At 42.7% G+C, this 13,632-nt stretch overlaps 1 protein-coding gene across 3 annotated transcripts in view; it reads left to right on the forward strand.

Annotated features, from left to right (window-relative positions):
- The window catches only part of S100PBP (S100P binding protein), a 31,962-nt gene extending 21,613 nt beyond the window's left edge, over positions 1 to 10,349 (forward strand). The window contains exons 7-8 of one of the 3 annotated variants that reach the window (XR_004349095.1): positions 5,512 to 5,599; positions 7,771 to 7,820. Coding sequence is in view for 2 of the 3 variants with exons in the window: in XM_032625859.1 (XP_032481750.1) it covers positions 5,512 to 5,599; positions 7,771 to 7,912 (230 nt within the window). In the remaining variant the exon portion in view is untranslated. Of the gene's footprint in view, positions 1 to 5,511; positions 5,600 to 7,770 lie in introns of all 3 variants that reach the window. The other 2 variants (XM_032625859.1, XM_032625869.1) reach the window with 2 other exon arrangements.
- The last annotated feature ends 3,283 nt before the right edge of the window (positions 10,350 to 13,632 follow it).

The following is a 13,632-nucleotide window of genomic DNA, read 5'->3' on the forward strand; positions in this document are numbered from 1 at the left end:
CCCTGATTATTGCTTTTACTTTAAACAGTTATCTTTTTTTTTTTTTTTTTTTTTTTTTTTTGCGATACGCGGGCCTCTCACTGTTGTGGCCTCTCCCGTTGCGGAGCACAGGCTCCGGATGCGCAGGCCCAGTGGCCATGGCTCATGGGCCTAGCCGCTCCGCGGCATGTGGGATCCTCCCAGACCCGGGCACGAACCCGTGCCCCCTGCATCGGCAGGCAGACTCTCAACCATAAACAGTTATCTTTTAAAGACACTTTTTAAATGAGAAAAGGGCTTTTGTATTTACTCACATATTTACCATTTCCAGTGCTCTTGATTCCTTTCCATCTCATATTTTCTTTTTTCCTGATGAACTCCTTTTAGTATCTTATAGTGCAGGTCTGTTGTTGTGAAGTCTCTCTGCTTTTGTTTACTTATATTTGTTTTGCCTTCATTAAAAAAAAAAAACTTTTTATTTTGAAAAATTATAAACTCATAGACTCATAAGAAGCTTTGAGTCTCACCTCAACTGTTTCCCTTCCCTTAGGGATTACAGTTCTGAGCAGTCTGAATATAGTTGTTTCATACATTTTGCCCAGTCTCTAGTTGCTTACAGTGGAGGTATGCCCATTCATTATGATTAGAAGTGGAAGTCTGCTTTGATTTTTACTGAAGACCATAAGCAGCAGTGGTTATGTAAATTCTGTTTCTACATTTGCCATTACTGTTGAGAACATTCATACATTGTTCAATATCCCCTGTACAATACAACACTGCAGAAATGAGTTATATAATAATTCCTGTTTCTTTCTTTTGTTTTTTGCCTTGTATGCATGGAAAAAAATCAGTCAAGATTTGTACTAGATCATCACACTTTTGTTGGCCTGGATGTTTGCATTCTGGCTTTCTACTTAATCTTTTTTTCCTTTTTTTTTTTTTTGACCACACTGTGCGACTTGTGGGATGTGGGATCTTAGTTCCCCGACCAGACATTGAACCTGGCCCATCAGCAGTGAGAGCGTGGAGACCTAACCACTGGGCCGCCAGGGAATTCCCTATTCCTATTCTATTAATCTTTTTGTAAAAGCAATAGCCTATACCCCTGTAGCACATTTTTTTTTCTTTCCTTCCCTCTTCATTCCCTCCCCTGTATTAGGTGGTTTTTTGATTGCATTGAATAAAGACATTGTGATTACCTTTAAGTAACTGAGTTTAATGGATTTACAGGAAAAGATGAAGAAATGGATGCCTTTGTTTCCTTTTCAATAGGTTTTCCTGCTGAGTTAGTGATTCTGGTACTTCTAATCTTATCTCTCTCTATGACTAGTGCTTCTGCTGCTCTCTATTAGCTATCTCAAGTGTCTGTCCTCTCCTAGAGCCCTACCTCTGTGTGCTGTTCTCTCTCTTGTTCTCATTATTAAAGCTCACATTCACATTCCAAGGGAGAGTATCTGATTGATTCACTTAATGACCTGTTGGTGCCAGGCCAGATCTTAGGTCATTCGCCAGCAGAGAGAGTCTCTGTTCTTGGTCATGTGGTACAAAGTATGGTGATGTATAAGACTTGTCAGAAGGGCCATTGGCATAGCAAGCATTCAGCGTTATCATTACTCCTCCTTTATAATAGCTGCATATTTATAGATTGTTTCGGTGAACCGCTGATCTCATCTCTGAAATGTTGAGGTTTTTTCCTCCTAATTTCATTCTTAGATGAATTTCATTCTTAGCCACAAAACAAAGGACAGTCTTCACCACCTTTTAGCCACAACTTAAAATAAACCCATGGTACTGATTGTTGGTCCAAGAAAGCCCATCTGTTGGAAACTATGAAAAGAGAAAATTTAAATGTTTCTATTCTTGTTAGCATCTCTAAATTTGGAGGAAGAAGAGATTGAAGCTATGAGCTGAAATAAGGTTTTTGGATTAATAGCCCCACATGGGTTTGAATCCTGGCTTTCCCATTTACTAGATGATAGATGAGTATCTTTTCTAAGCTTCAGTTTATTCATGAATAAAATGGAGATAATGGTATTTGCCTCATGTGGTTGTTAGGATTAAGTGATAGGATACATGCAAAGCAGTTAGCAAAGTGCCTGGCACATAATAAATGCTTGATAAATATTAGCTCCCATTGTTTCTAGATAATTAACCCTTATTAATAATACAGGTTACCCTGGTACATCAGTTAAGTTCTTAGTGCTAATGAAAACTAACATTTCTTGGTACATAAGCCGAGACAATAGTTATTGAGCCTTTGTTTACTCAGCGCTGTGCTGAGGTACCAACTGGGTATACAAGACATATTGCAATATGATTCTTGATTTCTAATCCACACAGTGAAATGTCAGTCCTAGAAAATTTTTCAGGAAACTCAACCCTATGATGGTATTCTGTTATTGGAATTTGGGCTCTGTCACTAGCTGTGTGACCTTGGACCAATTACTTCTCTGTGCCTCTTCATCTGTAAATTGGAGGAAATATCTCATAGGATTATTGTAAGGAATAAATATGTTAATATATGTAGAGCACATAGGATACTGCCTGATACATGGTAAATGCTGTATGTAAGTTGCTGCTGCTAGATTATGACGCCTAGCAGTTGAATACTTGAAGCCTCATTGGGCCTAATTGATCAGTCTTTTCTTTTAGTTTAAAGTGAATAGGTTTCTTTGTAGGAGGTTTATAGGTATATCTTTAGTCTCCATTGTCAGGACAGTTTTATAGCGTCTACGTGGTAAGAGATGAGTAAGCTGAAGGACATGGTCTGCAGATAATCTTGTCCCATTTGAGACTGGACACCAGACTTTCCATATCTTGCCAGCCCTCCTTTGGTGATGCTTTGGCAAGAAAAACGTATCTTGAAATTCTTGGAAAGCTGATTTCCTCACCATTGAAATGTCCTTTTTGTGGGGGCTAGAGGGAGGGGGATGCTAGTGATATGAAAGTATGGTAAAGGAAAAGCAATTTGAGTAGAGACCTTTGATTTTAGCTTAACAAATCAAACAGGCAAGGGATTTTCTAATCAAAAGCTACTTCTCTCTTAAAGGGAAGACTCATTTCTTTCTTTTTTATTTGCGGTACGCGGGCCTGTCACTGTTGTGGCCTCTCCCGCTGCGGAGCACAGGCTCCAGACGCGCAGGCTCAGCGGCCATGGCTCACGGGCCCAGCCGCTCCGCGGCATGTGGGATCTTCCCGCACCGGGGCACGAACCCATGTCCCCTGCATCGGCAGGCGGACTTTCAACTACTGCACCACCAGGGAAGCCCAGGAAAACTCATTTCTGATTTGTATTTCCTTCTCAAGAAGTGAGATTAATATGTTTTATTTCCATATTAGTGAGATTGAGCATCTTTTCATTACATTTATTGATTACTTGTATTAGTTTTGAGAATTACCCATTCATGTCCTTGACCTCTTTTGTTTTGTTTGATGAGGAGACTTATCTTTGCAGAATAAGGTACATTTCAGGTACATTTTTCATTTTGTCAGTTGTCTTCTTTTACCCTTGGTTGTCCTTTTTTATTTTAACTGCATAGAAACATTTAATGTAATGAATCTATACATTTTTGCTGAAAAGTGTCATCTCATTATGGTTAGAGAATTTCTGCTGAGTGTTATAAAGCATGTCATAGTTTATATGTAGACTGATCCACTTAATAAGCATTTTTTCCTTATAAATAGGTGATTGATTGTCACAGGCTTTGAAGAGTCTTTGCAAACTAACATAGTCCCGAGGCTGTAACACCATAATAATAACAGCTACCACTTACTGCACACTGCCTGAGTGTCAGAAGATATGCTAGGTCTTTTATGTACTATATCCCTAATATTTAAGTTCAAGCAAAATATTATTATTGTCCACATTTCATAGATAAGAGGAATGATTTACCCAGGGTTACAGAGCTAGTTAGTGGCTGGATTGGAATTTTAACTCAAGTCTGCCTAAACTCCAAAGTATATACTTTTTCTACAGAGTTGGGCTTCTTGAGGCTTCAAATAAATTATACTGGTCCTAAAAGTTAAGTAAATATCTTCTACCAGAACATGAAAAGATGGTCTGTCGCCTAGTTTGACAGCTCTTGGTTCCTGAGAGCAGAATAGATACGATAATGAGAAGTATGTAAACCAGCTGAAAGAAGGGTCTCCACTGTCTAGGGCAAAGGTTTTCAAAATGTGGTTCCCAGACCAGCAGCAGCAGTAGCATCACTTGGGCGTTTGTTACAAAAGCAAATTCCCATGTCCCACTCCAGACCTACAGAATCAGAAACTGGGGTTGGGTCCCAGCAACCTGTTTTATATTTGCAGCTGATTATGATGCATGTTAAAATTTAAGAGCCACTGGTCTAGGGGAATTATTCTCTCTAACCATAATTTTTGGTTTTGTGAGCTTCAGCCGAATTCTCAGCCCTTAAGTGCAAAATAAGCATTATCAAATAGTGGCAAAAGCATGGAATCTAACAAGAGCCAGTTTTTAGTCCAGTTTAATAATCATTTAAGGCAAGTTCACCTCCCTGAGCCATAGTTTCCCATCTCTAAAATGATTTTAATAAAAATCTATCTCCCGGGCTTCCCTGGTGGCACAGTGGTTGAGAGTCCGCCTGCCGATGCAGAGAACATGGGTTCGTGCCCCGGTCTGGGAAGATCCCACATGCCGCGGAGCGGCTGCGCCCATGAGCCATGGCTGCTGAGCCTGCGTGTCCGGAGCCTGTGCTCCGCAACGGGAGAGGCCACAACAGTGAGAGGCCCGTGTACCGCAAAAAAAAAAAAAAAAAAAAAATCTATCTCCCTACAAGATATTTTTTCAGAATTAGTAAGATAACATGTATAGTGCCTCGCACCTTGCCTGGCTCCCAGGTGTTTGAGAAATTGCCTCCAGTTATTTTTCTTGTTAAGCAAAAAGCCCCTACCCGCCTTCTATTCTCAACTTCTCTTGTTTCTTGAATGTATTTTGCTGTCTTGTGTCTCTGGGCCTTTATATTAGCTATTTCTACTGGATATCCCTACCTCCCACCCCTCCCACTAACGTCTATACATCCTTTAGATCCCTGCTTATAATTTACTTCCCCTGGAGGGGACTTTCTCTAACCCCCACTCCCCAGTCTCTGTACTCATAGCAGCATGTATTTCTCCTGTCACTACATATCAAAGTTTTTGGAAACTGTTTTTTGCCCAGTTTTGCAAAGTTTTTGCCCGTCTTCTGTATAAACTTCATTGGGCAGGTCCAGTGTCTTGTCTGTACCATATTCTAGGACCCAGTAAAGTTTCTCACACATTATAGGAGCTAATAAATTAATGTTGAATGAATGAATGGTGGCTGTCATTATTGCTGCTTCTTCATCATCATATCATCCAAGAGCAAGCTCTCTTCTCTGGCTTATAGTTTTTGTGCTGACTGCTTGTGATAATCATAAATAGATAGTATTAGGACCAGTGCCTGTTTTCTCCTTCCCTGAAAGTACATGTTTTGACCTAGGCTGACATGGTAGTTCACTGAGCTGCTTCCTAACCACTGATCTCTCTGTATCACAGGTACCTTGGGGGAGCTGTGTGCCTTGATGGGTCAAGTTCATCACATGCAGAACCCAAAATGGCAGCATCCTTCGGACCTCACCAGGCGGTGAGTGGGTGTTTAGAAGAAGGAAGAAAAGGGTAGAATTTTGCTACAGGAGAAATGTGGTAGGGCTTTGGTAGGGCTGTAATTGTTGTTTAATTCCAGGGGTAGAGAAAGAAGTGATATAGTGTAATAGAATAAGAATTGGACTGAAATTCAGGAAACCTGGGTTCTAATACTGGCTTTGCCCTTTTTAGCTAGCTATGTGATTTTGATCAAATCACTTCACTTCTCTGGTCCTCACAACTGTAAAATTAAGATATTGGACTAATTGATGTCAAAGAGCCTTTCTAGTCCTGAAATCTTCTGGTTTCTTGATGCAGTGTGGTTTTACAGATTTATTCAGTTACTTGATCCAATTATTCAGAGACCTTGGAGTCATCTGTGATTCCTTTCTCTCTTACTCCATAGTCAGTGCATTAGCAAATTCTATAAGCTCTATGTATAATATATCCAAAACCTGATCATTTCTCAATCATTTTCACTTGGATTGTTGCAAGTCTCCTAAATGGTCTCCCTACTTCTGCCCTTGCCTGTCTACTGTTCTCAACTCAAGCAGCCAAGAGAAATTCTTTTAAAGCATAAGTCAGATTCTCTCTTCTTTGCACAGAGTTTTCCAGTGGCTTCCCATCTCCATGATCACAAGTGCCTATATGTTTTGGTCTAGGCTGACTTGGTTAGCTCACCACCCTCATCTCCTCTACTATTCACTTTGCTCACTCTGCTCTAGTCACACTGGATTCCTTGCTATTTCTGTTTTTCATACTATTTATTTAGTGCGCAGGCTTCCTCTAGTTGCAGCGAGCGGGGGCTACTCTTCATTGCGGTGCTTGGGCTTCTCATTGCGGTGGCTTCTCTTGGTGGTGCACGGGCTCTAGGCGCACGGGCTTCAGTAGTTGTGGCTCACGGGCTCTAGAGTGCAGGCTCAATAGTTGTGGTGCATGGGCTTAGTTGCTCCGCAGCATGTGGGATCTTCCCGGACCAGGGATCGAACCTGTGTCCCCTGCATTGGCAGGTGGATTCTTAACCACTGCGCCACCAAGGAAGTCTCTCCTTGCTATTTTTCTAGTATGTCAGACGTGCTCCCACATCAGGGCCTTTAAACTTAGTGTTTTCTCTATAGTTGCCAAAATGACAGCAGTACTCGGAAAGGCAGTGTTGTGTAATAGTTATTAAATTCTGCAGTCAGATGTGAATTGAAATCCAGGCTCTTCTACTTACTCCACTCTACGACCTTGGGGAAGTTATTTTACCTGAGGCTTAGTTTCCTATCCTGTATAAGGAGTTAATGAGAGTACTTTTCTGGTAGGATTGTCATTAGGATTAAATGGTGTGAGATGTTTAAAGAATTCAGCGAGTATTTGCATATAGGGCTAGATAAACACCAGGTACTGTTAAAATTATTTTCAACCTGGGCTATTCCCCATAATCACCTATGGAGATGTCTAAAAATACAGATGTCCAGGGCTTGACTCAAGGGATTCTAAGTTATTAAGTCTAAGGGTGGAGAGAGGGGCCAAGAATCTATATCTTTACATTAAAGCTTCCCAGGTGGTTATTAGACAAGCTGGAGTTGAGAACGGGATGAAATTATCTCAGAGGGTCCTGCTCAGAACCCCAGCCCAGTACACGACTAAAGGAGGCTCTCAAGAAACTTTGAGTCTGTTCAGTTTCTAAACTTGCAGTGTGATTCTCACGTGATGCTTACCTTCTCTGGGAATTTTATTCTAATTTTAACTGCTGTGTCCTGAGCAACCTTGAGCTGTGTCAGACAGTGAAGTCCTGTTGGAGGTACAGGTCTGATGCAAGCAATAAAATATAGATCCTGTTCTAAATGTTTCCAGAGGGAGAAAATGGGTTTTTCCTGCTTAAACATTATTATACATTATACATTGGGTTTTCTTAGAACATTAATGTATATGGACCATATCTCCATAATACCTGTATGGGAATTAGGTGGCTTTGGAAATTGGAAGGAAATAGAACTTATAGTGTGCCTTTCATATAAGGAAAATAATATAAATTTTCAAAAATTATGGGAATCGAAATATAAAATGAATATCCAATTTCCAAAAGTAACAATATTCTTTAGTTTTCTTGGCCTTTTTTGTATACAGATGACCATTCCAGCTGAAACCCTCATTTGTCCTCTTTTTATTTTCCCTCTCTGCTGATAGAAACTACGCCCGGTTCCGACAGAAGCCTCTGCAAAGATACAGTCTGACTCAGTGGGTTGACCAGAACATGCGAAGCCACCATCGGTTCCAGCGTCTACCAGATTTCCCGTACAGTCCATTTGTCTCCTCCCATCAGCAGTGAAGGTCCCTATCCAGGGTCCTGTCCAGAGCAGCGTCTCATCTTCTGCTGTTTTGTGCTTTGTAGATTTTGAAATTTATTTTTCACAACATTTTAATTTAAAGAACTCGTCACCTTTTGGAAATGCCCATTGCTGACTTGAAATTTTTTGTATAAGGTCCTTCCTGTTTATGTGTGTGTATGCATTTAAGCAGTGTTGAGTTGATAATAGTTTTAATTTTTTAATTTAAATTGAAGGTGGCTGCCGCCTGAAAGCCGGCATTAAGTCAAAACACCCAGAATCAAGCAAAACACCCACCTCTATGCAGAGGTGAAGTCTACTTCTGGTGCCCAAAAGAAATCATCTTTTAATCTCCTATGAGGAAGGGATTCTTTATCAGGCTGCAAGCCAGTGTTAATTATTGCTGGTGACTTATAAATGGATACAAGTCACTTTTAACAACGCCTCTTACCTTTTTTATTTGAATCTCCGAATACCTGTCAGTATTTTAAAGTTGGTAATCCAGGACATCTGAAGTAGTTGAAAGGACAGGTTAGAAGTGTAAATCTTCTCTTCTTTTTGTACCACTAGCTGCCTTTATTTTTTGGCTTTTTTTTTCATTTTTCGTTAAATTTATTTTGCACAACAGTGTTTACAAATCGTGTACATCTTAACTCTAACAGAAGACTGGTGACTAACAACCCCTGTTGATTTGTGATCTTGTGACTGTCTGCCTTCTCTGCCTTTCTTCAAGGATATTCCTTCTTTTTTCCCCAGTGAACTTAGGGCTCTACCGGCATATTCCTGTATCCGGTTAGACATAGATATGCCTCTTAAGAACAGCCGTACTGTGCTCTTTATTGAAGAGCCACCCACCCGGAGTCTTGACTCTAGGACAGGCCAGAAAGCAGTGCTATTGAGAGGTGTCAGTTGGTCTTCAGTTTCATCTGCTGAACTCCAGTTCAAGTATGAGTTGACGTGTTAGTGGGAGAGACTTTGGAGAAGCTGTCTTTTGTCTCCATTATTAGTTAATAAGAGGTGCCTTTTGATCCAGGATCTCCTTACTTGGTCAAACCTCTGATGTACAGTTTTACAAAACTACTAAAGTGAATCTAAAATAGTTTTGATTAAGCCTGTGCACGAAGCATTACCTGATCTTAAGGGTAATGCTACATGCAGCTATCTTAATGGATGTCTTAGGAGTTTATTATTCTCTTTACAGACAGCTCTAGACATCTATTGGGAGATTTTGCAGTCTGGCATTTGTGCTGTTGTTCACTCTGTGTGACGGTTGTACCTAGTTGCTATAGCACAGCCTGTGATACTGGGCTCATTGCCTCTGTCTGGTTTTGTTGTTCCATCAGCCCCATCTTTGTATGGAAGTAACCCATCTTAAACATCCTACCCTGCTTTAGAAACTGACTTGGGAGAAACTTGGTCATAGTTACCAGTAAACTTAGATGGATATCCCTAAGTGTTAACTATTTCTATCCAGTCAAGGATTCTCTTTTCCTTCGACATTTGGTTTAGAGTCTGGGACCAAAATGCAAAGGAGAAGTTCTGTTCAAAGGCAAGAGTCAAAATCTGTTATTTCAGTTGGCATTTCCTTTATCAGTCACTTCTCCAGGTTTCCATAAATTAGTTTGATGGAGTGGGACAAACATCCACCTTTGGAACTATAGCATAGTTAGAATTAATTGTTGCTGGAATAATTAGCATTGCAGCTGTCTTGTTCCCCACAGATAACCAAGGAGTAAAGGGACAGCCTTTTGCTTAGGCAAAAGTCTAAGACTCATGTTCCTGCCTCCCTGGTACAGGAGGGTTTAAGACTGATGTGTAATGGGAGCATCGCCTTTGCCAAATCAAATGAGTGATTGGGTTAACGAGGAAATGTGACAATCACATTTCCTCTTTGCTCAAATAATTCTGTTTTTCAAGCTTTAGCAGCTTAATTAAATCTGTTGGACTGGGGGAGGAGAGAACTGTTCCCTGGCGGTTAACATGTTATTCTTTAAGAAGAAAAACAAAGCCAAAGAAAACTCATTATCAGGCATGTTCACCTTAAAGATGGTAGTGGGTAGAATCTGGAGTTTTAATCTGTTTTTAAAAGCTACATATCTCACATTTAGTGTTGGCCTCTAAGTCTAATTTTCATGTAGAATTCTTGCCGTGTTTTATTTACATAAGCGTTGTCCTAGCTTTCTTTATCTGTGATGACATTCTCGCCACGGGGGTCTTGACAATGCAGAGTAGGAATGTGCTGTTTACATAGTTTACTTGTATATAAAGAGCCTGAAATAACCTTAGTTTTGCATCTAATGCAGGCCCCAATTTACTTTGGTTGTTGTCAGGATCAATTATGAAAGTGAAGTTTGGTGCCTCCTCTTTATCATGTATTTCCCCTTGTAGCAGTTGTGTTTAATGTCATTACAAAGAAATAAAAGTTCTTGTCGGTGGCTTGTGTACCGTGGCCGTCTATTGCGGGCTCTGAGGGAGGGCTCCTTCCTTCTTTGTGCAGGTGGGTTAGTGGGGTGTGGGAGGGGCGGCAGTTAGTAGAATGTGGTACTGGGGAGGCGAGGGTGTGTGCTCCCTGTTCTTTTGAGGGTAAATTACAGTGTTAAGAAAGGCGTTCCAGCAGTTAAGAAATGTTGAAATTGATTGGGATTTGCAGCTACATATAGTGCACATCAGGAGCGTGACATAGGGAGAGCCTTAAATATCACTGTGCTGCTGTTTTTGCAGAGGGGGAAAATGGTTCAGCCCCGTCACACAGGCATTGCCTCGCATTCCTTCCTGTGGCTGATATCTGACCCCTGTGTCTCTCTGCCTCTCCAGAGCCAGCACTGATAAGGAAGAAGCTGAGCTACCTGGGGCATTCTCCCTTTGAAAGGGATGTGAGAAACCAGAATTGATAGTTGTTCTTAACCCAACTTCTCCAGAAATTGTTCCTAGAACCTGGGGTGAAGGTTGGATAAGTGTGGGTAGATGTGGGAGACAGCGTTAGATCACTTTTGTGAACCTAAGCTTCTTAGACTCACCCCAGGAGCAAAGATGAAAAGGAAGGCAGTAAGAGCTTGTCACCTGTATTAGCCAATGCTTTACAGTCTCAGCTTGTGCTGAGACATTAAGTAGCAACATATTTGGATAGGCTTCTCTGTCCTGCTGTCCTGTAAGTCTTGTTTTTTTTTTTTTGCGGTACGCGGGCCTCTCACTGTTGTGGCCTCTCGCTTTGCGGGGCACAGGCTCCGGACGCGCGGGCTCAGCGGCCATGGCTCACGGGCCCAGCCGCTCCGCGGCATGTGGGACCCTCCCAGACCGGGGCACGAACCCGTGTCCCCTGCATCGGCAGGCGGACTCTCAACCACTGCGCCGCCAGGGGAGCCCTGTCCTGTAAGTTTTTATCATGTAGCCTTCAGTCCAGGTGAAAGCCTCAATATAAATTTTCTAGTTACTCAGCTGTTTAATATTCTTGTCTGAATCCGAGGGTCCCTTGACCTATACATACACATATCCATTTTGTCCTCTCAGGTGTAGGTGTTCCTTTGTCCAGTAATTGCTTATTTCCTTTTTAGCAATGTGTTATTGTAGGCCTCAAAGGTTTCAGAGACTAGGCTGGATTCTCTGAGCTGGTGGCGTCCTTTACCCTCAGTTCGTTTTATGTTGTGGAGAAGTGAGGAGGAGGAGAAATGGACCTTGTCTAAAAGCTCATTCTCTAAACAGCCTGTTGTGAACTTTTACGGGAAGAAAAAGTCCCAACCACCTAAAACTAGAAAGCAGAGTTTCCTGCTTTTCTAAGAGAAAACAATTATTCCTAAGCTGATTCTATGGTATGCTTGTTTTGTAGGCCAGAGCACCTGTCAGGAAAAAAATGTCCACTTGTCACAGGAAGTATCAACTGGCCAACGGTGGAATTCCTTAATTAAAAGCTCCCGCCCTGTCACTCCTCCCCACCTGTCTTCCCCCTATGACAACTGGAACATGCCACAGACAGAAAAATCTGACCCTCCCAGCACCCATTGGGAAGCGGTGGAATGTAATCTTTTGGACAACCTTTAAAGCCATCTAGTCCTGAAATGCTGTATCACGAAGGAATTATTTGTATACAAAGATCTCCTTCAATTCGGCTTCAAATAACATTTGAGGGTTTGGGAGTATTGTACCGATGGAGCGTGGGGGGTGGGGTGTCCCATTTACAAAAGCATTTTGTTCTTGGAGGCTACTTTTTAAAAGCAAAATCCAAAATCTGTCAAATAGGTTTAAAGAGGGTGAAGAAAGTAGAAGTCTGAAACATTACGTGACTGCGGTGGTGAGATGTTAAATATTTCTGTAAAGGGTTGAACTAGAGATCATAAAAGTGGGTGCGAAAGGAGGCCTACGCTGAAAAGCTGGGGTTGAGGGGACTAGAGTGGAGAGAGGAAAGACTCGTGCCTCATAGAAACACCAGTCCTCCTTCCTTTCCGTAGACCCCGGGGTCTGTCTCCTGACCCATAAGGAAGCCCTATGGCTCCTACTCTAGGTGGTGGGTGGGGTCTGGGAATCCTCTGTTCTTACCCCTTGGTTTTTGACAGATAAGGAGTCCAGGGCCCCATCAGAGAAGTAACTGGCCTGGGGGTCTCCTGCCTCAGTCCACCGTTCCTCCCACAGACCTGCTGTGGTCTCGCAGGGCAGGTCTCTCAGTCTCAACTTGCCTGAGCCCTTCCCAAGCTGTGGGGAATCTGCAGATCTAAGTGAGGGGTGAAGAAAGGACCACAGCCCGTCACAGCCGTAGGCTTCCACTGTGTCACTAGTTGATTCGGGAAGAGTTCAGTTGTAGAACTTGGGGGTTTCGGGAGGTGATTAAAGGGAATGGTGTTTAGTGAGGCGTGTTGTTCACTCCACTCCCCTCATTCCCTAAGACGATGTGCTACAGGCACAGATAAAGACAGCAAACTCCCATTAGCGGCACTCCCTGGACCCCACTGACAGCTGTCTATACCTGATGCTGACTTGGAGTTTCTCCATCATCTGGCACTAAACAGGCACAGAGGACCTGGGAAGCACCTCTCTGAGGTTTGGCTGGCAGTTCTGCGTGCTAATCGATTACCCACTCTCCCACCCAGCCTGTAAGACCTGCTCCCCTCTGCTCTCAGAACCTTCCAGAACAGCCTACCCTAAGCCCCACTCACCCGACATTTCCTAAGCTCCTCCCGGCTCTGGACAGAAATGTTCAAGGTGCCCCATTTACTGGTTTGCTCATTGGCTAATGGCATCATTCCTCTACCTTTCAGCCTGCTGCGGGATCAGAGTCATGTTCCTTTAACATCCCCGAACAGCATGCTGTGGGTCCTGAGCCGCAGCGAGCAGCTTCTGCAGTCCCTCTTGACTTCCCCCTCACGCTGGGAGAAGAAGGACTGCATTCCCTTTGGCCAGGAAAAGCACCAACCCCATCCAGAGGGGAAAACCCTTTGTTTTAAAAACTGAGCTCCAGCCTGCATACCTATGCGGTGAGGCAGCCCAAGCTCGGTTTTCGGGGAGGGGGGGGGGCTCAGTAATGGGATGATAGAGCAACTATTTTCTCCTCTTACACGTGCACCCCCATCTGTTCGAGATTTCCCTTCCAACTCCAGCTTGGCTGGCAGGCTTGTCCCTAAGAAGCTGCAGGCCAAAATGGAGAGAACTGACTCCCTCCTCCACACGTCCTGACTCGCTGCCAACTGCCAGAAAAAGAGGGCAACACTTGGGCATTTACCAGAAGACGAGGATG

Source organism: Phocoena sinus, chromosome 1, assembly GCF_008692025.1.
Source record: "Phocoena sinus isolate mPhoSin1 chromosome 1, mPhoSin1.pri, whole genome shotgun sequence".
NCBI lineage: Eukaryota > Metazoa > Chordata > Mammalia > Artiodactyla > Phocoenidae > Phocoena > Phocoena sinus.